A 27,138-nucleotide genomic window follows, 5' to 3' on the forward strand; every position below is an offset into this window, starting at 1 on the left:
ACAAGTTTGTTGCACAATTGTAGCAAGTCCGCATTGCATGGCTCCAGATCAACTTTCTTTGCAAACATTCTGCAAGTCTGCTACAAGTTCTGGTTCAGTTATGTTGTGCAATTGTCATCCCACCAGAAAGGGTCACTGTGACTTGCAGAGCTCTTGCTGTAGACTCACCACTGCAACTTTGCTCTTGCTAGAGACTTGCCACGCACATTTGCTACAAATTGGAAAAGTGTCAACTAGAAGTTGTGCTTCAAGTGCTCTGCAAGTGACAGTGAAAATGTGCAGCAAGCTAGCAAGACTTACAATTCAACACTGACACAAGTTTGTGGCAAGTTATCCTTGCTATCTAGGTAGCGGTGACTACTACAGAGATTCTCTGCTTCCATAGCATTACCACAGGTATGGCATATGCATACTTACATTGGTCTAAGCTGGACCAATGTATCTATGCAAAGAAATCCATACTTGAAGTTCAGTTTTTCTTATTCAACCATACCCTACCTTATTATTATATCAGGCTTGACTTTGTCACATAATCAGTGTTAAAGGAAAAACAATACTTTTAGTAAACACGAGGAACAGGAAATTATGTTACTTGCAGAATCCCCAGGTAAGAAACTTTGCAACAGATTTACAAAAATATTATATACAGTGAGATGTTACTAAACATACTGAAAAATAAAATTGGGTTTACATACATTTTAATACACGGTATTCTTCTTGTTTGGTGGTCATGTGTACGGGCCCTAAGTTTTGACCTTAATAAGATACATTCTAGGGATAATTTCATTGAAAAACATTCTAGACACACTTTGATAAAGCCTCTTTTACCCTAAAATGGTTGTTAACCCAATGCAAAATCTGCACTTTTCAACACACGTAAATACAAAAGTAACATGTTTTGTACACATTTGGGAATGTGAGATATATTTAAAATATCAGTAGTGGCTCATACACACTTTGCTAATACAAAGAAACAACATCTGCAGAAAGTAAAAATATTTTCAACTCTACTATTTCAAATATGATCAGGCTAGCAGCCGCATTTGTGCATTTTATTTTAATTTTAAGTCGCATTTATATTTATTTTGTTTTATCATATAGGGATTTCCTGGACCTCCCGGATTTCCTGGACCCCCAGTAAGTACATGTAGGAAAAATTGATTAACGATAATCATTTTTCTGAGTACCCCATACTGATAAAAGTTTAAATTTAGTTGCTTTGAGGCATATTTTTATTCTGTGCATTGCTCATTAAATTTGCCACATAATGTGCTTATATGCTGTAAAATGCTGCATAAATTGTACTTAACCTACATATAAAATATGAGGACTAGTACCTTTTATTCATATTATTTAGTTGCGTAACTTCAACTGATTTGTATTATTTATATTAAGTAAGATATCTTGTTTCCAGGATATGAAGCTATTTTCCATGTAAGGCTCAGATATTTGCATAGTCATACATTCACATATAGTCGTGTAGTCACTAATTCTACAAACATTTTAAGTAGGGTCTTACCTTAATAAGTTTGTAGGTTTGTAAATCTAAAAATATTCTTTTTTCAGGGATCCCCCGGATTCGCAGGAAAGCCAGGACCAACGGGACCACCTGGGCCTCCAGCAGAAAAAGTAGTTTTAATTTTTCATTAATCTTATCTTTCAAACTTTTAAAAATATTTAGCTTGAATGTAACCCATGCTTTGCCCTTGTATGATAAAGCAACAGGTTCTCTTAATTTTTTTTATTTATTTATTTTTATTTTAACAAAGGAAAATGAACAGCCTCTTCCATAGCTGACATACAAACCAATATGCAAGCAACCAACAGCATATCATCAGGTTCAATATCACATAACAATAACGTTGAATCTGGGAAAATATATAATAGAAGTATCTCAATTTCACTTTCCAAATTGCTAACCAAGCCTGATCATAGGGGAATGCATCCCCTGATACAAAACCCAGCGCAATATCTACCCCTCACAATATTCCCAGCATAATGGCTAATGTCGGACTATTGCCCTCCTTTCCTTTCCTACCCCCTACCATGTCCACTTCTCGCATCTCATAACGGTCACATCAATAAGTTTTCTTCCTTCCTCTGATGAAATAAAAAGATTCCATTGTGTCCATGTTTTCGTGTAAATTTCTTGTTTTTGTCGGGATGTCCAGACTAAGTCTTCCATTGGGTTTACTTCCTCTACCTTCCTAAGTCATATTCCCACTGTGGGGGGCTGTATCTGTTTCCAGGTAAGGGGGATACAAGCTTTGGCTGCATTCAATAACGCGCACAAATTGGACTTCCCATATGTTTTAACAGGGATTTCGGATAAGTGCAGTAAGAAAAAAGCTGGATCTTCCGGGATTTCAAAATCACTAAATTTTTGCATGGTCTTCCGGACCTCCTTCCAAAATTTCCTCTTTCCTAATTCTAGAAAAAAATATGTAATAGTGTCCCCTGTTCCTCTTGACTGCACCAGCAACTATCTGATATGTTCGGAAAACATCTATGAAGTACAGCTAGAGTTCTGTACCATTGGGAGAGGATCTTAAAATTGAATTCCTGCATTTTCGTACAAGTCCCTGTTTTAAATATGGAATGTATTATTTTGGTGCTTTGCCTTTCCGAGAAGGTCCTACTCAAATCCAATTCTCATTTTCGCAAGAAAGGCGACTGAAAATTCTCCGATGGTTTAACCAACAAAGCATACATCTTTGAAAGCGTTTGCAAGAGTGGTACTTTTTCCATACAGTATTTCTCAAATGGCAGCAAGCCATCCCTTCCATAGACCTAGAATGAATTGCGGATTCTCCAAAATAGGGACCAGAGGTGAATCCCTTGAGGATTGCTTACCCTTGGAGAAAAGATTATAACATGTGCGGAACGTTGGTCCTATAGTTGGGTGTGTCTTAGTCAAGGGGGGGAGGTCCCTATAACACTATGGCGCTCTGTGCAATAGCTCCCTACGCTGTGCTTGCTCTAATCTTGGCCAGATTTTTAAATCCCCATACCGACATCAATCGATCAATCGACTTACAAGAGCTGCCCTATGATATTTATACATATCGGGGACCGCTAGCCCCCATGCTGTTTTGGCAGCGTCAGGAGGGTCCTTCTAATCCTTGGGTGTCTGTGTGCCCAAATACATTTTGTAAAGGAGTGTATGGGTATTTCTGAAAAATATCCTGGGGATAGCAATGGATATAGCCTGAAAAAGGTATAGGAACTTTGGTAGGATGTTCATTTTTATTATATTACTCCTTCCGAACCAGGAATGAAGTCCCTTATGCCATCCCTACAGCAGCTCATATATACGTGAGAGATCTGCGGGAATCTAGGCACCCAAATATCTCAGGGGCTAATCCGCCAATAAATTTGTGATTTATCTTCATTAACTTTACCGTATCACTGGGAACCGCTACCCCCAAGGCCTCGTATTTAGAAAAGTTTATCTTAAAGTAGGATAATACACTGTAAAGCTCTATTTCCCTAAAAAGATTTGGGAGGAAATCATTGGGTTGGTCATTGAAAAAAGCATATCATCCACATATGCTGACACTTTGTATTGTGTTCCTTCCACCATTATTCCCTAAATATCCAAATTCAGCCTGACCCTACATAGAAAAGGCTCAAGAGACAGTGCAAACAGTAGGGGAGACAGTGGGCATCCCTGCCTTGTCCCATTTGTGACCGCAAAAGAGGGGGATAAAGCCCCATTTACCTTGACTTGTGCCGTGGATCCATTATAGATACTTGCAATCTGTTTAAGCATTTTATCTCCTAATCCTGTATGTCGTAAATCAGTGATCATGAACCAGCCAACCGATCAAAAGCCTTCTCTGCGTCAAGTTCAAAGCTTTAATGGTATTATCTCGAGCCTCTCTCGTCGGGACAAATCCCACTTGGTCCAGGTGGATCAAAGCAGGCAATTGTTGTGACCTCAAAGCTAAGATCTTACTGAAAAATTTCAGATCAACATTTAGTAAAGATATTGGCCTGTAACTTCCACATTGCATAGGGTCTATGCCTTCTTTTGGTATCACCGAGATCATGACTTTCAAAGACTCTGAATTGAAGGAAGTTGTGTCTCCTAATCCATTAAGCATCTTAAACAGGTAGGGCCCCAAAATGGGTAATAAAAGCTTATAGTACTGGACTGTAAAAACGTTCAGTCCTGGTGCCTTTCCCATCTTTGTTGATCCTATTACAGTTTGTAGTTCTTCTAGTGTAATTGGTGATTCCAACTCCTGCTGTGTGTGATAGTTGTCACGCTTGACGCCAAATAGTCCTCCACCACAGATTGATCTGGTACATCCAAATTCAGATTATAAAGTAAGGAGTAGAATTTTTTTCTCCCTTGGCACCTAAGATTGAAGGAACATAGGTCGTTGAATGTAGGTCGCCCAAGGCTCTAGCTAGTTGTCTGCCACATTTGTTATCGGACTCATAACTACATTTACATCCTAATTTTTAGCTTTATACTGGAGTAGATCAATCACTTGTCTATGGGTACTTAAAAGAAAGGCGCATACAGGCAGATTAACTTACCTGTACATTGCCCTTTAAGAGGCGGCTTGCGGGCGCGCGCGCCAGGAGCTCCGTGACCGTGATCGCGGGTCCCGCGTACCCGATGTCCGCGGGGATACCCGCGATCGTCTCATGGTGAGGAAGAATGGGGAGATGCTAATGTAAACAAGCATATCCCCGTTCTGCCTAGTGACACTGTCACTGATCAGCTCTCCCTGTAATCGGGAGCGCTGATCAGTGATGTGTCACACACAGCCCCTTCCCCCCCCCACAGTTAGAATCACTCCCTAGGACACACTTAACCCCTACAGCGCCACCTAGTGGTTAAATGCTTCACTGCCAGTGACATTTTTACAGTAATTAAAGCAATTTTTTAGCATTGATCGCTGTATTAATGCCAATGGTCCCAAAAATGTGTCAAAATTGTCCGATGTGTCTGCCATAATTTTGCAGTCATGATAAAAATCGCCGCCATTACTAGTAAAAAAAAAATGTATCAATAAAAATGCCATAAAACTATCCCCTATTTTGTAGACGCTATAACTTTTGTGCAAACCAATCAATAAATGCTTATAGCAATTTTTTTTACCTAAAATATGTAGAAGAATACGTATCGGCCTAAACTGAGAAAAAAAATTATTTTTTAAATATTTTTGGGGGATATTTTTTATAGCAAAAAGTAAAAAAAAATGCGTTTTTTTCAAAATTGACGATTTTTTTTGTTTATAGCGCAAAAAATAAAAACCGCAGAGGTGATTGAATACCACCAAAAGAAAGCTCTATTTGTGGGAAAAAAAGGACGTCAATTTTGTTTGGGAACCTCGTCACACGACTGCGCAATTGTCAGTTAAAGCGATGCAGTGCCGAATCGCAAAAAGTGCTCTGGTCAGGAAGGGGGTAAATTCTTCCGGGGCTGAAGTGGTTAAGAAATAAATACCTTCCTGTTATATCTACCCAGGAGTCTGTACAAGTCCACAATACTTTATTTGAAATCATAATAGATACTCCCCTAGCTTTAGTGTCGGGGTTAGACGCATGGTACACCAATGGATAGTTTCTATTTCTAAGCAGAGGCAGGCTATTTTCTCTAAAATGTGTTTCTTGGATAAATGCAATATCTATCCGTAATCTCTTTAAATCTTGTAGCAATATACGTCGCTTTTCAGGGATATTTAATCCCTTTACATTCAGAGACATTATAGAGAGGGTGTCCATCTTCCTATACCTGGCCCCTGGGTCGAGGGTGTGTACAAGGGGATGCACACAAAAATCCCGGAGGAGGAAAAACCGTTCAGGCGGGAGGTAGGGGAGACAAAGAAGAGAAAGAGAAAAATTTTTTTTTTAAAACTCCTATTTACCTATGGACAATCAAGTTGGTCCCTAAAGCAACTCTACTTTAAGCACTCAACTTCTGATCCTACAGGTATATGAGTGCTGGGCTATTAGGGGGGGTAGTTAGACATGGCTGCTCTAGGCCAAGCTTCCAGGTGGGTTCCATCAGTTTAATGAAATATCAGGCATATCATACAACAAAAAAGTAACAAAATCTGTGGCAATTATCCAAGCAGATGATACCACCTTTCGAACACCTCTATCTCCATCCAGTTCAATTAACTTTATTATATTATATATATTATATCCCCAGGCTGGGGAGCCTATATTAACCCTATCTTATGATCTTAAATTTCACCAGTTCTTGAGTGGAACTCTGTCTTAGTGATACTAGGGAAAGTAAAGCGGGGGGGATATGACTGAGAAGAAAAAAAAAAAGGCTCCCTGTGTTTAGTCACCCTTTGTGTAAAAAAAAAAAACCTTAACTCCAGACGGGTCTATCCCCTTATTTGTGAAAACCTTTCCCCTCTTGTAGAATATGTGAATAAAAAAAAAAAAAAAACCCTCAAACAAAGACCCAAAAAAAAAATAAAAGGATAAGTGATAAAAACAAAAACAACATATGTTTCCCTTAATAGGGATTATGTGAAAATGATTCGTATATTCTACGCGCATTCCCTTTTTCTGTGCTTCATATCTCCCATAGATTTAATAATCAAACATTACATTTTAGTTGTGTTCCAGTGTGGAATGGAAAAAAAAGATAAATTAAGGGAGGGGATTTGTAAGTGGTAAAAACCAAAAACAGAGTGTGTTTCCCATAATGGGGATTGTGTGAAATGTATTTGTGTATTCTGAGTGCAATCTCTTTTTCTTTTTTCCCCTCCTTTTCCCCACCTCTCCCATCCTCTCCCCCCTCTTCCCTCCCCCGCCTCTCATCTCATCTAAATGAATCATCTAAATTGAGTTTCTCCTTTTTTTTTGCCCCTTCCTTCCCTCCGCCCCCCTTCCAAATTTTTTATATTTCAGTGTCTTTTTTTTTTTATAAATTCTTTATTTTTTCACAAAAATAGCAATACAACATACATGTGAAAACATCAATACAACGTGCCCTCTATTTTACAACTATCATCCTTTCAACACACGCTAATTACTATAGGGAGGTTATATGTTTTTTTTTTGTTTTGTTTTTTTAGCCTAATTCGTTGTTTATTCACATTTACAAATACTCTAATATACAACCGCTTAATTTCTACTCTTGTTACATTTTTCTTCATCAGGGACAACCCTGATTATCCTACACATAAAAAAAAGGTCCAACCAAAACTAAGAAAATAAAATTAAAAAAAGAGAGAGGAAAGGTGAGATGAGAGAGAAAAAAAAAAGGGAAAAAGTCAAATATACTCTGCCCCTCCATACTGTCCACCCTGCTCCAACCCCCCCCCCCCCCCCAACCACCAACCACCAACCCTTCCCCTGAACGAACAACCAAGGATCTAAGGATGTTTTTATCCGATTCCAGTACCGGTCTCCAATTGGTCTATAGGTGCATTCCTCTGTGGGAGCTTAGCTCCTCTGCGACTTATAGTCTGCGATAATGGTTGCAGCCAGTTCGAAACCTCAAAAGGCTCTACTTCTAAGAAGGTAAAGAGGTCTGAGAGATCAGTCTGTGTCCGGAGTGTAAATTTAGACAGATCCTTCCTTATTGTTACTGCTATTGGGTACCTCCACCGACATGTGTAGCCCTCTTGGCGCACTCTGTCCAAAACCAGACGGAGCAAGGCTCTGCGCTGTGGTGTGGCTCGGGACAGGTCAGGTAATATTTTAACATATGTCCCGTCAATTTCAATTATACCCACCTCCCACGCTTTTTGGAGTATAGTCTCTTTATGTGTGAATCAGTGAAGGCGGCAGATTATGTCTCAGGGGTGGTGGGGGTCTAAGGATTTGAGACCCATTGCCCTATGTACCCTGTCCAGGTCCATATTGGCCGGCGACCTGCTATCCAGAACTTTATAGAAAAAAGGCCATTACCTTGTCCTGGAGGTTCTCCTGATCCCTAGCTTCTGGAAGACCTCGGAGCCACAGATTATTGCGGAGCCTTTGGTCCTCGAGGTCCTTGATCTGGAGCTGTAGTGCCACCACCGCTTCTGCTTGTGACCCCCTCTCTCTCTCCAACATAGCTACTCTCTCCTCCAAGGAGATCGTTGTTTCCTCATCTGCTGTTAGGTGATCTGCTAATAATTGTATCTCTGTCTGCACTTGCTGTATTTCCTTACGATGGGCATACTCCACTCTGTGGATCAGAGCCTCTATGTCTGTCCTCATAGGGAGCGCTTGTATTAATGTCCTTAGATACTCTTCCATGCTGCTAGGAGCTGCTGATCTACTCTGTTGAGAGAGGTTCACTCCGCCCACTACCGCAGTTTTCCAAGTATCCAATGTATTTTCCAGTCCCTCTTTTCCTCCAAGTATAACACTCACCGTTTTTGTAGACCCCATCACCTGTCCTTTTAAATTTGCCATTTTATTCCCGGGTCCACGTCTCTGTGGGACCGTGAAGTACTGCTGAATCTCAGGTTGAGTTTCACTTGTTTTCGCCGCCTTATGGGAGGTTTTAGTATCCCGCTGTTTAGTCGGAAGCATGCCACTTGCTCTAGCCGTATAAGTGAGGTCAGTCTGTAACTGATGGAGCTCGTGCACGACGCGTCCTCACTCAGCCATGTCCAGACCACTCCCCCCCTCTTAATTTCTTCCCTTCCTGGAAGGACATACTTACCTTCCATTCTCTTTTGTTAAAAATGAGCAGCCCACAGAAGCTCACTTTATTGTACAAATGTTCTGTAACAGGCTAGCCATTTTGGCAAAGTCCAGAGCTGCTATATTGCCATTCTGTTGCTCAATGAAGCTCAGTCTTATTCTGCACTGTGACATTTGCTGGTTGATCATTTCTGTTCTTCTGGGATATCTCTTGGCAAAATTGGTACTGACCATCAGTGCCTTACTCTCCTCTATCCACTCATCGACCCTTTGATGAAGAACATTCTGTACCTTATTTCAGTTATATTATTTAAAGAGAAAACGAACACTGGAAACTGTGCCCAAAAAGGCAGGCAAAGAGCAAAGGACTAGTCGTCAGCATTGCCTGTGATCTCCCATTACTGACTTACAATCCCTTGTTTTGCACTCGGTCTCTATGTGTAGGAGGTCATTATAGTAGAGGCAAGGCTTTTTCTTTCTTATGTGCAATAGAACAAAGGATAACGGCAGTCCAGAATGAAATCCAACCTCTTTGTTTCAGTCCATCAAAACAGAGTACAGCAAGTAGCAGATTCTATTATGTATTTACTCTCACGGACATGCTTTTTTGCAGAGTGATTTCTTGGAAAATATAATCCCCTTTTATTCAAAGCACATTCCCTATTTCCAGGGAACTGAAACCGCAGTTACTAATCAAAGAATCACACTCTCACATTGCTTACAGCATTACAAAGACATTGAATAATATAGTATTAAAAACATTTAATAAATATGTTTTTTATAGATCCAAGCAAAAACTGCATCATATACAAAGATCATATGCACAGAGCCTTCAATATTGAAAATAGGTGACAATTATATCTACATAAATGTCAGAAAACACATATACAAATCAGGCCAAAAAACAAATCGATATATATTAAAACTTTACCCACCATGTACAATAAAAGTGATATTAAACCCAACAACAAACATTTATTAAATTGCAGCTTATCAGTTCTTAGATGTGGAGGCTGTATTTCTTTTCTCTTTTTTTTTTAGACTTTTTTCCTTTGTTGTTACCTGGTTATCGGGCCATTAAATCTGTTATCTTTCAACTTACTTTACCACTTGCCGACCAGCTCATGAACATTTAAGGCTCCCGCGAATCGCCGTACCTGTACGTCGGCTCCTTTAAGAGCCATAGCAGGCGCGCACGCCCGCTGCATGCAGTGGTAATTTGGACAGCAAATTTCGAGTCTCAGGACTAAAATGGCATTTTAGTTTTAGTCGTATTTAGTCGACTAAATCTCCAGTACATTTTAGTCGACTAAAATCTTCAGTACATTTTAGTCGACTGAAACTCATTTTAGTTGTCTAAAATCGAATGGGTGTAATTAAATTGTAATGCAGTAGTTAACATTTCTCTACAATATCCAAACTCATTATATACTGCTGGAGTGAAAAACCTTATATATGTTATTATTTATGGTATTGAGGTATGAACATGCACTACAGACCAGTGTTAATTTTGAAGTCAAATTTCAATTTAGTTTTAGTCTTAGTCTTTTGACTAAAATGGCATTTTAGTTTTAGTCCCATTTTAGTCTTTTGTCATTTGTGCATGGGGGAACTGTGCACTGGGACCACACTGAGCCAACATAGATGCAGCCAGACACCCCTACATTTACACACAGCTTCTCCTGTCCCATTGATGTTTATGGACAGGAGAAATCGGGCTTATACTGCTGGCTGGGTAGACAGATTTTAAGGCAGAGGCCTGGAGTGGCAGCCCCAATAGCCCCTATGTTAATCCGGCCCTGCCTGCACGGCTGTCAAATTGGTATGAGCGTCTGTGTTTGTGCAGCAGCTGTATCCCCAAAGATTTGAATGGACAACACCTGCCAGTTCAAGCCACATGAACACATGACCCATTCGTGAACTACAGTTGTCAGAACCCATGTGAATGAGGCCTAAAGCTTCTTTGACATGTCCAGTACACCAGGCAGCAGTCATGAACTTGTCTTTATCTTTCTCAGCAGGCTCCCAGCTTTTAGGTAAAATTGATCTGGGTGACTAAAACATCCTCTGCAAATTTCCCCTGCAGAGTGTGCACCCAGACCCAGTTCAGAGCTGTCAAAATACTGGTTGCAAAGCAGGGTAAACAGCAAATCAAGCACAGTTCTCTGTGTGCACAATTGTTAGGCAAGTGAGTATTTTGACCAAATTATCATTTTTATGCATATTGTCCAACTTCAAGCTGTATAAACTTGAATGCTTATTGGATTTAAGCATATCAGGCAGGTGATGTGTATTTGTGTAAAGAGGGAGGGTGTGGCCTAAGGATATCAACGCCCTATATCAAGGTGTGCATAATTATTAGGCAGCTTCTTTTCCTCAGGTAAAATTGGCCAAAAAGTAGATTTAACTGACTCTGAAAAGTCAAAAATTGTAAAAAGTATTTCAGATGGATGTAGCATTCTTGAAATTGTTAAGATATTGGAGTGTAATCACAGAACCATCAAACGTTTTGTTGCAAATAGTCAACAGGGTCGCAAGAAATGTGTTGAGAAAAAAAACGCAAATTGACTGCCAAAGATTTGAGAAGAAACAAACGTGAAGCTACCAGGAACCCATTATTCTCTAGTGCTGTCATATTCCAGAATGCAACCTACCTGGAATGTCCAGAAGACCTAGGTGTTCAGTGCTCAGAGGCATGACCAAGGTACGGGAGGCTGAAACCTGACCACCATTAAGACACATAAGTTGAAATGTCAAGATTGGGCCAAGAAATATCTGAAGACAGATTTTTCAAAGGTCTTATGGACAGATAATATGGGTTTGACTCTTGATGGACCAGCTGGATGGGCCTGTGGCTGGATCAATAATGGGCACAGAGCTCCACTTTGAATCAGATGCCAGCAAGGTGGAGGTAAGGTACTGGTATGGGCTGATATTTATAAAAATTAGCTAGTTGGACCTTACGGGTTGAAGATGGACTGAAGATGGACTCAAATCTACTAAACCTACTGCCAGTTTTTAGAAGACACTTTCTTCAAGCAGTGGTAAGGGAAAAAGTCTGCATCTTTCATGAAGACCATGATATCTATGCAGGACAATGCTCCATCGCATGCATCAAAGCACTTTAGTGCGTGGCTAGCCAGTATGGGCCTTACCACTTCAATACAGGGCACTTTCGCACTTTCAGCTTTCAGTGCTGTCACTTTTTAAATAACAATTGCGCGGTCATGCTTCACTGTACCCAAACTAAATTTGTATCATTTTGTTCCCACAAATAGAGCTTTCCTTTGGTGGTATTCGATCAACTCTGCGTTTTTTATTTTTTGCTAAACGAATAAAAAAAAGACCAAAAATTTTGAAAAAAAAAGGTTTTCATTGTTTTTGTTATAAAATTTTGTAAATAAGTAAGTTTTCTCCTTCACTGATGGGCACTGATAAGCTGCACTGATGGGCACTGATAAGGCGGCACCGATGAGATGGCACCAATGAGATGGCACTGATGAGGTGGCACTGATAGTTGGCACTGATGGGCACTGATAGGCAGCACTGATAGGTGGCACTGATATGCGGCACTGATGGGCATTGATAGGTGGCACTGATGAGCACTAATAGGTGGCACTGGTGGGCACTGATGGGCACTGATAGGCGACATGGATGGGCACTGAAAAGCTGCACTGATGGGTTCTTATGGTTGGCACTGATAGACGGCACTAATGGGCACTGATAGGCAGCACTGATGGGCACTGATGGCTGGCACTGATAGATTTCACTGATAGGCATCACCGGTGGCACTGGCACTGGCAGGCATTTTTCATTGGTACTGATTGGCATTTCCCGATTAAACAATCAGCACAGACCCCCCTCTGTTAGGAGAGCAGCCCATCGGCTCTCCTCTACTTGTGTCTGTCAGACGCGAGTGAGGAAAAGCCGATCAACGGCTCTTTCTGTTTACATCGTGATCAGCCGTGATTGGACACAGCTGATCACGTGGTAAAGAGTCTCTGTCAGAGACTCTTTACCTAGATTGGAGTTGCGGTGTGTCAGACTGACTGACACGCTGCAACAATGATCGCCACGATGCGTGCTCCCCAGGGGCGCGCAGCGGCTTGATATCCTAACAACGTTATATGATGTCCGGTCAGGATATCGCAACCACTTTGCCGACGTAATTTTGCTATATGGCAGGTGGCAAGTAGTTAAAGATGAGAGAATAATGAATGACCCCCTTCCTCATCTGACCTAAACCCTATCGAGAATTTGTGGGCCCTTCTTAAATGGGAGATGTACAGTGAAGGAAAACAGTACACCTCTCTGAACAGAGTTTGGGAGGCTGTGGTTGCTGCTGCACCAAACGTTGATCATCAACAGATCAAGAAATTCACAGACTCAATGAATGGAAGGCTTATGACTGTTATTGAAAAGAAGGGAGATGGCAAAATTTAACTTTTTCATTTAGTTGCATAATAATTCTGCACACTATTAGTTGCCCAATAATTGTGCACACATAGATAGTCTCCTAAGAAAGCCAAAACCTCACTTTTACTTTCTTAAATATTAAGGTTTGAGGTTTATTAACATTTTGGATTGATCGAGAGCACTGTTCAACAATTAAATTTATCCTCAAAAATACAACTTACCGAATAATTGTGCACACAGTGTATACTGCGCAACACATATTGGTATTGCTGCACACCTTGAGGTGATAGCAATAATTCTAGGTGCCTCATTTATGGTTAACTCTAAACTGATGAGCTGTAAGGTATTTACATTCTGTCATTTTTCAACGTTTTGCAAGCACGTGATTTGAGACTTGACATACCTGGTATCTATTTATTTGACACAGGCTTATCTGTTATTTTGTTCAAAAAATTGTATTATATTGTGTTTGTGTGCATTAAAATTAATTTTAGTGTATTTTTTACTGAAAATATAGATATGTAAAGCAGTTGCACAAATATCATACAACATTAAAAAAATGCAGATACCATCTTTTTTTTTTTTTTTTTTACAGGACCCCTGCTTTTAGAAAATAAATAATGTTTAGGGGATTTTAAGTAATTTTCTAGCCAAAGAATCAGATTTTAACATTTGTGCAAAAAAAAAAAAGTTGTGTTAAACATATGTATGTTGGTTCTGTTTTTCAGGGTGCTGAAGGACTACGTGGCTCTCCAGGACTTTCAGGTCCCCCTGGTACTCCTGGACCTCCTGGAATGCAAGTGAGTATTACCCACCTGTTAAACAGATTTTATTATAATATTTTTTTAGAAACCTGTTGCATACTGCTTATGTATGTTTCGTCAGGGTCCACCTGGAATTGAAGGACTAGATGGAAAGGATGGGAAGCCGGGATCTCGGGTATGTATGAACCAACTTAAAAATTAAATTAAATTAAAAATAATTTCCATGGCTATTCTGTTGACATAAAAATGAATGCTACCTAACAAGACTGGCATTCTCTATGGCTAAACACAAGGCCCACCAGGCCTTGTCATATGGCCCTCACACCCGGTTTTGAAGCCTGAATGTGGAAGGACTCCATTCCACCAGCTCTGGCACTCACCCTCTGCTCCCACCAGCTCTGGCACTCACCTTCCACTCTCTGCTGTCACTTATAAACACAGAAGACTTCTGTGTTTATAAGGGACAGCTTTGCTTTCAGTGGCTCCCTGATCTAACAGATCCCTGCATGCACTCATGGCAGGGCACGGCAGAGACAGATCTTCAGAATCTGAGAGAGAGTATGATCTCCCTGCAAGGCGAGGCAGAGCTGTCAACACAGGGAAGTAGAGTAAGAGTCTATACAGGGAGGTACTGGAGCCACCTACACAGGAAGGTACTAGAGGCGGGCCAGGTAGTAGAGAGAAATGCAAAGAAGATTGGGGAAAGGGGGGTTGGGGCACACCCCTGAACTCTGCACTCTGTATGAAACGAACTCCTGAGGCCTGCACTCTGTAGATAGCACACTCCTAAACCCTGCTGATGTGGCCACAATGAAATTGAGTTTGACACCCCTGTTCTATGGTCTTCAGTGTGCTTGAAACACTGTCACACTTTTCTTCATCCCAATGTCACTGTGTATTTAACACCTATAATCATTTAGCATTAGTTGCCAATTTAAATGCACTCTGCAATTTTATTATATGTGTTGACTGTGCAATAGATTTTTTTTCTTAAAAGAAAAAAAAGGAAGGTCAGTTGGTCTAATCAGCCCTTGTGCTTTGTTTGTGTTTTATATTGCTGTATATACTGTATTTACAGTATGTTATATGTATTTTATGTTTTACATCTCTTATATATCTTATATGTGCAGGGAGAACCAGGTCCACCAGGGTCTCCAGGACTGAAAGGGATCCCAGTGAGTGAAAACAATAATATATATTGCATTTCTAGAGCTATATTGCAAACCGATCTCATTTAGTTACCGTTCCATGTTTAGCGGTCTTATCCTTGAAAACAGATTTACTCCATTACTAAATTTTGGATATTTGTTGGAGCTTTTATAACATATTGTTTTAAACCAGGGATTTAAAGGAAAAACTGGACATACAGGATTACCAGGACCAAAGGTATACCAATTTCGCATTTGTTTATTATAACAACTTTGAAAATACCCATTGAACAAGCTTTAATTGCTAACTATCTGTGTAACAGGGAGACTGTGGACCTGCAGGACCACAAGGAAGTATTGGTCGGCCAGGAGCAGAGGTTGGTGAACTTTAAGCTACTAAATTAGTTTCTGAAGGATATGTTCCACAACTGAAATCTTACATCATCAGCCATGCTGTCTTAATGACCAGCCCTCTCCCATAATAGTACAATGCTATGAACTATACTTAGAAGGTTGTTTTACAGCCTTTTATCTCCAAGCTTTGTGTCACAACTTACTGATACTAAAAGGTTTAGTTAGAAGACAAATGATAGTGTAAAAACCTAATGTCCTGTCAAAAGGTTCAATTCATTTGCTTTTCAATGATTTAGGGTGATCCAGGTCCTATGGGCCCACAAGGACGTCCAGGCCCTTCGGGACACATTGTAAGTATAGAAAGATTATTTATGCTGGTTTGGTGCACTTACTATAGAGCATACAATATTGTTGGTATCTTTTTTAGGGACCTTCTGGAACCCCAGGACAACCAGGCCCACCTGGACCCCCTGGACTTGTGAGGCTTTAATAAAGTCATATGTTATTGAAAAATAAAACACTGCAATTTATAATCACAATAACCTATCTGAGTTTATTTTATACTAGGGTTTGAAAGGTGAAAGAGGCTCCCCAGGTGAACGGGGTATGATGGGTCCCCCAGGAGAACCAGGAGGCCCAGGACATCCTGGACCAGCTGTAAGTACCCCTATACCTTTGTTTTAAGCAGTAAGCATAATCAATTACCAATCAATGGCTACAAAACAGCAAAACAAAGAAAAATATGAACAAAAATAAAAACACATGAGCTGACATTCCTCCTCAGGGTGTGGCATGGTGGGTGTAGTGCAGGGTTGAAAGATGGGCGCCAGTCACCTTTAAAGATGAACAAACAGACTTTTATTTCTCTTAACAGGAACGGTGGTAGAGAGGGGTAGGGCACAGGACACCCTTTGGCAAATGCAATAGCAACTTGGAAATCACCATAGACAAAATAGAATTAGGCAGACAGCAATACAGAAAAAGGCTGAATGTGGCGATCTGTATCTTGTAGCAACTGCTGTCTCCTATGGCAATGACTTCACTCACAGTATCCCACTGTAGATCCTCAAGCTCAACTCACAGTATCCCACTGTAGATCCTCAAGCATAGCTACCTGCTGGACTTCTCAAGCTTCACTCACAGCTACCTGCTGTATTCTTCAAGCTTTACCCACCACTACCCGTTGAGTTCCTCCAACTTGCAGCTACCCGCTAGATCCCTCAAGCTTTACTCACAGCTACCCGCTGTACCCCTTCAAGCTTTACTCACAGCTACCCACTGTATGTCTTGGATGAGTTCTCTCCTGAAGCTTTCCCAACACTTAACAGCCCCAGGCTGATGAAGAGTCTGCCCTGGTATTCCTTCAGAACTCCATCCCTTCAACACTTGCCTCCGGCATCAAGAGTGGTTGATCCTCTGGCAACTTCTTCTCCTATGCCTCCTGGCAATGATCAGGCTCCCCTTGGGCTGAGCCCCTTACACGTGGCTAGGCCTCAGGCTTCAGGCCTACACCACTGCTGTTGCTCCACACGCACCCACCCAGACCACAGCCCAGGTGGAAAGAACCCCGATGACCTGACTCTCTCCAAATAAATAGACTATACCAGCAGCAGCCTCAGCGGCCAAAGAAACTCCTGCTGATTGGCTGAGAAAGCACATTTACTCATAACCTGACTTAACTGAAATCTATCATACTAATGCCAAAGGTAACAGTGCCACCTATTGACAAAAGAGAGAATCACAGTTTCACTCAAGCTTAGGAGAAAACCATTTGATCAAGCTACAAATTAGCCAGGCTAGTTACCACCTAGTCAAATTCAATTTACTAACAGCCCTGTTTAGGACAAGGGTGCTACACACACAGACTTTTTTTCTACTGATAAAGAGAGGATTACTTTGTAAAAGAGTCAGCCTACTCATAAGTAATATGTTGATAGACCTTAAAGCTGCCACATCCCAATTATAATGTAGCCAAGATGTATTAAAGAAGTTTGTCTTTTAATGAATGTAATTTTGTAATTAAAAACTCTATTTTTTAATCATAATTGTAGTACTGCCTTTAAAATCCTGCCATAGATAGGGACTCACACCCCATGTAGTTTTCAGCCTATTCATAAGTTATATTTGACAAAATTTGACCATGGTTATTAGCTCTGTTCCCACTAACGTGCGTTCTTCATAAAGTACAATAAAGTAAATTCAACTAGGAATCCACACCTAATGGCCTTGGCATATGTGCAGGCCAAGGATCCCTAAAATAGACATCTCATCATAGGTCCTGAGAGATATAGCAAACTGCTCTGATATTTGGTTTAATATAGACCTAAATTAAAAGCAAAACAATAGGGAAAAAAATAACACTAGCAGCAGGTAGGCCATTAACTGTCAGCTACTACTATAGAAAATCACTTGAGAATTGCCCACAATATCATGTTTTGTGTCTCTGTTGCCAAGGCACTATCATGGTGGATATTGGCAAATGCAAGGATACATATGCAGCAAGAGGCATATACTGACAGCTTATGCTATCAGCTGCCCCATGTTCCATTTAGCTTTGTTGTTTGATTTAGCCACACTTTTGCCTTAAATAGATTATTAAGTTGCATGACTGAGGAACCACCCCTTTTAAGTGATTTAAAAATGACAATTAACGCATTTTGTAGCCAATGTAATTTCCTGTTTATACACTTAACTTTGTTTGCGCATTAATACTGACTGTCTTATGCAGAACATCTTGTCATTGTATCCATTCCTGATTTAAACCTATAAATATAAAATAAAACAGACTATTTAGACCTGTTTCTTAACAATGATTTGGCCTTGTGATAGGTTGCTTAGACATAAAACATTGCATTGGAAGTATGGGAAGGGGAAGTGGCTTCTTTCCTATACCCAAGAAGCTGACTGTGATGGTGTGGTCCAGAGGTGCTTACATGAGGAGGAACTGTAGTCACCAATATTGTCTATGGCCACCCTACAGCTGGCCTTTTCTCTATTAATCACTTAACATGCCTTGTTTTGCATTTTAGCTCTGGATGGGGATGGCCATACATAGTTCGAATTGGATGCAGGTTTCTCCGCATCCAATTTGCATGTCAGGAGATTGTGACCGGTTCACACATCTCTGGAGCGGCTCTGGTGCGAATTGCACAGGAGTCCTGTGCATCTCCTTGTCCGTGTCAGGTCTGAATTCAGCCAAAAATTCGGACTGAAATCGGACCTGAACCGGTGAACAGGGATGCATCGGACTCTGCTGTGAACCGCTTCATGCTGCAGTGTGAACCCAGCCTTAAAGCAGATTTTTACCCTCTTCCACTCCTCCACTCCACCCCTCCTTCCATCCTACATACGTATCAAGCAGTTTTTTTTTTTCTTACCTTTTTTTAGGCAAAAATATCTGTCTCCCCATGCACGTCAGTCGCCTTAGATGAATGACATGCATACTCCCCACTGTGCCTCCTGGGATATACACGTCACATATCCCAGGAGGCATAACCCTCCATTCAGGAAATGAGGAGGAAGAGAGCCTATCAGTGGATCATCGGGAGGCCCGCCCACCGAACCAGGAAGAGCCGGCGGGCCTCTCAATGACATCAGAAAGAATGCGGGACAGAGCCGTGACCCGACATGAAAGGATCGGCTGGACGGGTGAGTATTTGAAATGTGCAGATACCACCTTTAGGTAAGTGGGGAGTGAAAAAAAAAAACTGTAATGGGGGGCGGGTGCAGATCCACTTTAACCACTTGACGACCGCCTCACGCCGATGTACGTCGGCAAGGCGGCACGGACAGGCAAAATCACGTACAGGGTACGTGATTTGCCTTCCGCGGGTGGGGGGTCCGATCGGACCCCCCCCCGCCGCCCGAGGCGGTCCCGTTCTGTCCCCCGGCGATCAGAGATGAGGGGGAGGCCATCCGTTCGTGGCCCCCCCCTCGCGATCGCCGCCGGCCAATGGGAACACTCCTTTGCTGCTGTATGCTAAACAGCAGCAAAGGAAGTGATGTCATCTCCCCTCGGGTCGGTAGTTTCCGTTCCGGCCCGAGGAGAGACGACATGTGAGTGAGTGCACCAACACACACACACACAGTAGAACATGCCAGGCACACATTACACCCCGATCCCCCCCCCGATCGCCCCCCGATCCCCCCCCAATCACCCCCCCCCCCGTCACAAACTGACACCAGCAGTTTTTTTTTTTTTTCTGATTACTGCTGTGTCAGTTTGTGACAGTTACTGTGTTAGCACAGTTACTGTTACCCCCCTGTAGGTCTAGGGTACCCCCCTAACCCCCCCTAATAAAGTTTTAACCCCTTGATCACCCCCTGTCACCAGTGTCGCTAAGCGATCATTTTTCTGATCGCTGTATTAGTGTCGCTGGTGACGCTAGTTAGTGAGGTAAATATTTAGGTTCGCCGTCAGCGTTTTATAGCGTCAGGGACCCCCATATACCACCTAATAAATGTTTTAACCCCTTGATTGCCCCCTAGTTAACCCTTTCACCACTGATCACCATATAACCGTTACAGTTGACGCTGGTTAGTTTTTTTTTTTTTTATAGTGTCAGGGCACCCGCCGTTTATTACCAAATAAAGGTTTAGCCCCCCGATCGCCCGGCGGTGATATGCGTCGCCCCAGGCAGCGTCAGATTAGCGCCAGTACCGCTAACACCCACGCACACAGCATGCGCCTCCCTTAGTGGTATAGTATCTGATCGGATCAATATCTGATCCGATCAGATCTATACTAGCGTCCCCAGCAGTTTAGGGTTCCCAAAAACGCAGTGTTAGCGGGATCAGCCCAGATACCTGCTAGCACCTGCGTTTTGCCCCTCCGCCCAGCCCACCCAAGTGCAGTATCGATCGATCACTGTCACTTACAAGGCACTAAACGCATAACTGCAGAGTTCACAGAGTCAGGCCTGATCCCTGCGATTGCTAACAGTTTTTTTGGTAGCATTTTGGTGAACTGGCAAGCACCAGCCCCAGGCAGCGTCAGGTTAGCGCCAGTACCGCTAACACCCACGCACGCACCGTACACCTCCCTTAGTGGTATAGTATCTGAACGGATCAATATCTGATCCGATCAGATCTATACTAGCGTCACCAGCAGTTTAGGGTTCCCAAAAACGCAGTGTTAGCGGGATCAGCCCAGATACCTGCTAGCACCTGCGTTTTGCCCCTCCGCCCGGCCCAGCCCAGCGCACCCAAGTGCAGTATCGATCGATCACTGTCACTTACAGAACACTAAACGCATAACTGCAGCGTTCGCAGAGTCAGGCCTGATCCCTGCGATCGCTAACAGTTTTTTTTGTAGCGTTTTGGTGAACTGGCAAGCACCAGCCCCAGGCAGCGTCAGGTTAGCGCCAGTACCGCTAACACCCACGCACGCACCGTACACCTCCCTTAGTGGTATAGTATCTGATCACATCAATATCTGATCCGATCAGATCTATACTAGCGTCACCAGCAGTTTAGGGTTCCCAAAAACGCAGTGTTAGCGGGATCAGCCCAGATACCTGCTAGCACCTGCGTTTTGCCCCTCCGCCCGGCCCAGCCCAGCCCACCCAAGTGCAGTATCGATTGATCACTGTCACTTACAAAACACTAAACGCATAACTGCAGCGTTCGCAGAGTCAGGCCTGATCCCTGCGATCGCTAACAGTTTTTTGGTAGCGTTTTGGGGAACTGGCAAGCACCAGCAGCCTAGTACACCCCGGTCGTAGTCAAACCAGCACTGCAGTAACACGTGGTGACGTGGCGAGTCCCATAAGTGCAGTTCAAGCTGGTGAGGTGGCAAGCACAAGTAGTGTCCCGCTGCCACCAAAAAGACAAACACAGGCCCGTCGTGCCCATAATGCCCTTCCTGCTGCATTCGCCAATCCTAATTGGGAACCCACCACTTCTGCAGCGCCCATACTTCCCCCATTCACATCCCCAACCAAATGCAGTCGGCTGCATGAGAGGCATTTTCTTTATGTCCTCCCGAGTACCCCTACCCAGCGAACCCCCCAAAAAAGATGTTGTGTCTGCAGCAAGCGCGGATATAGGCGTGACACCCGCTATTATTGTCCCTCCTGTCCTGACAATCCTGGTCTTTGCATTGGTGAATGTTTTGAACGCTACCATTCACTAGTTGAGTATTAGCGTAGAGTACAGCATTGCACAGACTAGGCACACTTTCACAGGGTCTCCCAAGATGCCATCGCATTTTGAGAGACCCGAACCTGGAACCGGTTACCGTTATAAAAGTTAGTTACAAAAAAAGTGTAAAAAAAAAAAAAATATGAAATAAAAAATAAATAGTTGTCGTTTTATTGTTCTCTCTCTCTCTATTCTCTCTCTCTATTGTTCTGCTCTTTTTTACTGTATTCTATTCTGCAATGTTTTATTGTTATTGTTATTATGTTTCATCATGTTTGTTTTTCAGGTGTGTAATTATTTATACTTTACTGTTTACTGTGCTTTATTGTTAACCATTGTTAACCATTTTTTTGTCTTCAGGTACGCCATTCACGACTTTGAGTGGTTATACCAGAATGATGCTTGCAGGTTTAGGTATCATCTTGGTATCATTCTTTTCAGCCAGCGGTCGGCTTTCATGTAAAAGCAATCCTAGCGGCTAATTAGCCTCTAGACTGCCTTTACAAGCCGTGGGAGGGAATGCACCCCCCACCCCCACCGTCTTCCGTGTTTTTCTCTGGCTCTCCTGTCTCAACAGGGAACCTGAGAATGCAGCCGGTGATTCAGCCAGCTGACCATAGAGCTGATCAGAGACCAGAGTGGCTCCAAACATCTCTATGGCCTAAGAAACCGGAAGCTACGAGTATTTCATGACTTAGATTTCGCCGGATGTAAATAGCGCCATTGGGAAATTGGGGAAGCATTTTATCACACCGATCTTGGTGTGGTCAGATGCTTTGAGGGCAGAGGAGAGATCTAGGGTCTAATAGACCACAATTTTTTCAAAAAAGAGTACCTGTCACTACCTATTGCTATCATAGGGGATATTTACATTCCCCGAGATAACAATAAAAATGATTAAAAAAAAAAATATGAAAGGAACAGTTTAAAAGTAAGATTAAAAAAGCAAAAAAATAATAAAGAAAAAAAAAAAAAGCACCCCTGTTGCCCCCTGCTCTCGCGCTAAGGCGAACGCAAGCGGCGGTCTGGCGTCATATGTAAACAGCAATTGCACCATGCATGTGAGGTATCACAGCGAAGGCCAGATCGAGTGCAGTAATTTTTCCAGTAGACCTCCTCTGTAAATCTAAAGTGGTAACCTGTAAAGGCTTTTGAAGGCTTTTAAACATGTATTTATTTTGTTGCCACTGCACGTTTGTGCGCAATTTTAAAGCATGTCATGTTTGGTATCCATGTACTCGGCCTAAGATCATCTTTTTTATTTCATCAAACATTTGGGCAATATAGTGTGTTTTAGTGCATTAAAATTTAAAAAAGTGTGTTTTTTCCCCAAAAAATGCGTTTGAAAAATCGCTGCGCAATTACTGTGTGAAAAAAAAAATGAAACACCCACCATTTTAATCTGTAGGGCATTTGCTTTAAAAAAATATATAATGTTTGGGGGTTCAAAGTAATTTTTTTGCAAAAAAAAAAAACTTTTTCATGTAAACAATAAGTGTCAGAAAGGGCTTTGTCTTCAAAAGGTTAGAAGAGTGGGTGATGTGTGACATAAGCTTCTAAATGTTGTGCATAAAATGCTAGGACAGTTCAAAACCCCCCCAAATGACCCCATTTTGGAAAGTAGACACCCCAAGCTATTTGCTGAGAGGCATGTCGAGTCCATGGAATATTTTATATTGCGACACAAGTTGCGGGAAAGAGACAAATTTTTTTTTTTTTTTTTTTGCACAAAGTTGTCACTAAATGATATATTGCTCAAACATGCCATGGGAATATGTGAAATTACACCCCAAAATACATTCTGCTGCTTCTCCTGAGTACGGGGATACTTTCCAAAATGGGGTCATTTGGGGGGGTTTTATGCCACCTGGGCATTCCATGGCCTCCGAAACTGTGATAGGCAGTAAAGAGTGAAATCAAAAATTTTCACCCTTAGAAATCCTGAAGGCAGTGATTGGTTTTCGGGGTCCCGTACGCGGCTAGGCTCCCAAAAAGTCCCACACATGTGGTATCCCCATACTCAGGAGAAGCAGCTAAATGTATTTTGGGGTGCAATTCCACATATGCCCATGGCCTGTGTGAGCAATATATCATTTAGTGACAACTTTATGAAAAAAAAAAAAAAAAAAAAAGTGTCACTTTCCCGCAACTTGTGTCAAAATATAAAATATTCCATGGACTCAATATGCCTCTCAGCAAATAGCTTGGGGTGTCTACTTTCCAAAATGGGGTCATTTTGGGGGGTTTTGTGCCACCTGGGCATTCCATGGCCTCCGAAACTGTGATAGGCAGTGAAGAGTGAAAGCAAAAATTTACACCCTTAGAAATCCTGAAGGCGGTGATTGGTTTTCGGGGCCCCGTACACAGCTAGGCTCCCAAAAAGTCCCACACATGTGGTATCTCCATACTCAGGAGAAGCAGCTGAATGTATTTTGGGGTGCAATTCCACATAGGCCCATGGCCTGTGTGAGCAATATATCATTTAGTGACAACTTTTTGTAAATATTTTTTTTTTTTTTTGTCATTTTTCAATCACTTGGGACAAAAAAAATAAATATTCAATGGGTTCAACATGCCTCTCGGCAATTTCCTTGGAGTGTCTACTTTCCAAAATGGGGTCATTTGTGGGGGTTTTGTACTGCCCTGCCATTTTAGCACCTCAAGAAATGACATAGGCAGTCATAAACTAAAAGCTGTGTAAATTCCAGAAAATGTACCCTAGTTTGTAGACGCTATAACTTTTGCGCAAACCAATAAATATACGCTTATTGACATTTTTTTTACCAAAGACATGTGGCCGAATACATTTTGGCCTAAATGTATGACTAAAATTTAGTTTATTGGATTTTTTTTATAACAAAAAGTAGAAAATATCATTTTTTTTCAAAATTTTCGGTCTTTTTCCGTTTATAGCGCAAAAAATAAAAACCGCAGAGGTGATCAAATACCATCAAAAGAAAGCTCTATTTGTGGGAAGAAAAGGACGCAAATTTCGTTTGGGTACAGCATTGCATGACCGCGCAATTAGCAGTTAAAGCGACGCAGTGCCAAATTGGAAAAAGACCTCTGGTCCTTAGGCAGCATAATGGTCCGGGGCTCAAGTGGTTAAGTACAGTATAATCAAATATTTCTGAGGCTTAATTCCAAACAAAGAAAAACATACAGATAAAATACATATATGAGAGCTATTTTACCTGTCAAAAGATTTGTGTTTCTGTTTATTCGGTCCTGAGGTTTACACAGCTGGCAGGACCGAAGACCCGATTCTGTCTGCTGTAGTAACACTAAGGCCTCATACACGCTTCGATTGTTGGCAGGGGATTGTCTGTTGACAGACTGTTGTCCTAAAATCTGACCGCTAGTATGCTCCTTTTGACAATTGTTGTCCAACTTTCGGCCAACAAATGTTGGATGGCAGGCTAGCAAATTTTTGCCGGACAATGGTTTGTTGTCTGATTTTCATATGGTCAGTATGCAAATCCATCACACGAAAGTCGAAAGTACAAACCCGCATTCTCGGAATCAATACTCACCAAACACGAAATTAGCAGAAGGGGCCCAAAGGGTTGCGCTCAAGAGCGTCACTACATTTGTGTTTGTTGCATGACAATTGTGTACCGTTAGTATGCAAGACAAGATCCTGGCACACGCCCTTAAGACAAAAATCAGATGCTCGGTTGGCCAACAATTGTACCATGTGTACGAAGCTTAAGGCTGGCCATACAATTTTCTTGTACAATTTTCTTTTAGATTTACCAAAAAAACAATAATATGAGGTCAAAACTAAACACTTTCAATTGTATCCAAATAGGCAGGCTCTTGCACTACATAGTTGAAGGTAAATCTAAAGAAAATTATACAGAAAATTGTATGAAATATGTATAATGTATGGCCAGCCTTACAGGTCTTATTCCCTGTTGCAGCCTGTGACTGGACAGTGAAAAGAGAAGCAGCACACTAGTGAGCTAATCTTTCTGTCACTCTGGTTGATTGCCTAAAACTGGATAGCGCAAAATCTGGTGCAGCCCTGGATAGAAACCAATCAGATTCCAGGTTTTATGGTCAAAGCTTAATTGAACAAGCTGAAGTTAGAAGCTGATTTGCTGGCATGATTTTGCACTCTTCAGTTTTAGTAAATCAACTCTTCTGAGTGCATTGCAACAGGCTGATACCAAGTTAAATTCGGGTATTCACATTAAAAAAAGATTTCATTTAATGATGTATTAATAAATACAGAGATACATTAATGTGTACATTTTATATCTGCCCAAAATTCAGCTGTAGGCATAGATTTGTTTTATCTCTCTAACACACTGTAATATCTGTTTTATATTTTTTAATTGGAAACATATTTTGTTATGTTTTACATTAGGGTGAGACAGGATCAGATGGGGAACCTGGGAAAGAGGTATGTAACACTACATGCTTAGCTCTTCTGTGTGCACATATGTGTTCTCCTATGCCTGTCCTACACCACTTATCAAAATGTTATTCTGGACCATTATTTGTCCCATTACTCTCCAACTCTGATAAAATAAATTACATCATATATTTTATATTATAATTACCTGCATTTATCTATCTATCTGTAAAAATAGTTGCGCAAGTATCCATTTTTACAAAAAATGTTGGGCTTCTCTCTGCAATTCCTGTGCATTGGGAAGTTTTACAATGACAAAGAATCAGCCACTGGAAGCATGCATGGAGGAAGGACTACATACTGTCTGCAATCGTTGTCTGGTGTTAGGGCCGGTTCACGCTGCTGCGATGCGGGAACCCTGCGAATCCACTGCGGGTTCCCGCATCGCAGGTTTCTGGGCGGCAGTTCACACTGCCCTATGAGAACTGCTGGGAGTGTCAGGTAAAAGTTAATGACACCCCCAAATCAGTTGACATATCGCAGTGCGATCTGCAAACTTGGACAGGAATCGGGTCGCATTGCTGTGAACACAATGTGATCCGATTCTGCTGCGGACAAAAAAAGGGTCCTGTGTGAGTGTGATGCAAATTCATCCATACGATTTTTATGGCACCAGTGTGAACCGGCCCTTAATCTTGACTGTGTCACAAAGGATTGGATTGCATCAATTGGTTTCTTTCAGAACATGTAAATTAGATATTAGGTATTACAAACAGCCATGAATAGGTCTAATTATAAAACACCTGTACATCAGTCAAGTTAGTGAGTCCATTGCTGAATTTAAAACAGTCTAGGAAGATATATTGAAAATGATATAGATAAAGCCTCAAAACATATAACAATCACAATATAATAACATTATACCTCTTGGAGATCAGAAAGGAAAATGTATTTAACTGCTCAGATAATTAAAAGAAAAGATGTTCTTCTGAAATGCATGGTCTCAGAGGTGCTCGGAGTAAAGATATGGAGTATAAAGATGAACATACAGTATATTAGTATATATTACATAAGTAGTTCTGTAGAAGAAATACTAATGGAGCTAGGGTCAAATAAGGATTGTCAAAAGTTATATATATATGTCATTTAAAGTGGTATTAAACCCAAAAGCAAACATTTATTATATTGCAGCTTAGCAAATCTTACAGTAGCTGTGATGGTTGTATTTGTTTTCTTTTTTAAGCTTTCTTTCCTTTTATTTCACCTGGTGATCTGGCCAGTATGTCTGTTGTTTTTGAACAGAACAAGCTGTGCTGCAGATGTAGCAGTTTAAAAG

The 27,138-nt window shown here is 41.5% G+C and overlaps 1 protein-coding gene across 6 annotated transcripts in view; it reads left to right on the plus strand.

The window, feature by feature from the left end:
* The window catches only part of COL16A1 (collagen type XVI alpha 1 chain), a 283,723-nt gene that overhangs the window by 238,395 nt on the left and 18,190 nt on the right, over positions 1 to 27,138 (plus strand). For all 6 annotated transcript variants that reach the window (XM_073615404.1, XM_073615405.1, XM_073615408.1 and 3 more), the window contains 11 exons: positions 1,102 to 1,137; positions 1,567 to 1,629; positions 13,764 to 13,835; positions 13,921 to 13,974; positions 14,930 to 14,974; positions 15,141 to 15,185; positions 15,271 to 15,324; positions 15,598 to 15,651; positions 15,729 to 15,779; positions 15,869 to 15,958; positions 25,815 to 25,850. In XM_073615404.1, coding sequence (XP_073471505.1) covers positions 1,102 to 1,137; positions 1,567 to 1,629; positions 13,764 to 13,835; positions 13,921 to 13,974; positions 14,930 to 14,974; positions 15,141 to 15,185; positions 15,271 to 15,324; positions 15,598 to 15,651; positions 15,729 to 15,779; positions 15,869 to 15,958; positions 25,815 to 25,850 — 600 coding nt within the window. The remainder of the gene's footprint in view (positions 1 to 1,101; positions 1,138 to 1,566; positions 1,630 to 13,763; positions 13,836 to 13,920; positions 13,975 to 14,929; positions 14,975 to 15,140; positions 15,186 to 15,270; positions 15,325 to 15,597; positions 15,652 to 15,728; positions 15,780 to 15,868; positions 15,959 to 25,814; positions 25,851 to 27,138) is intronic.

The sequence above is a fragment of the Aquarana catesbeiana genome, linkage group LG02 (genome assembly GCF_042186555.1).
Source record: "Aquarana catesbeiana isolate 2022-GZ linkage group LG02, ASM4218655v1, whole genome shotgun sequence".
NCBI classification, from domain to species: Eukaryota; Metazoa; Chordata; class Amphibia; order Anura; family Ranidae; genus Aquarana; species Aquarana catesbeiana.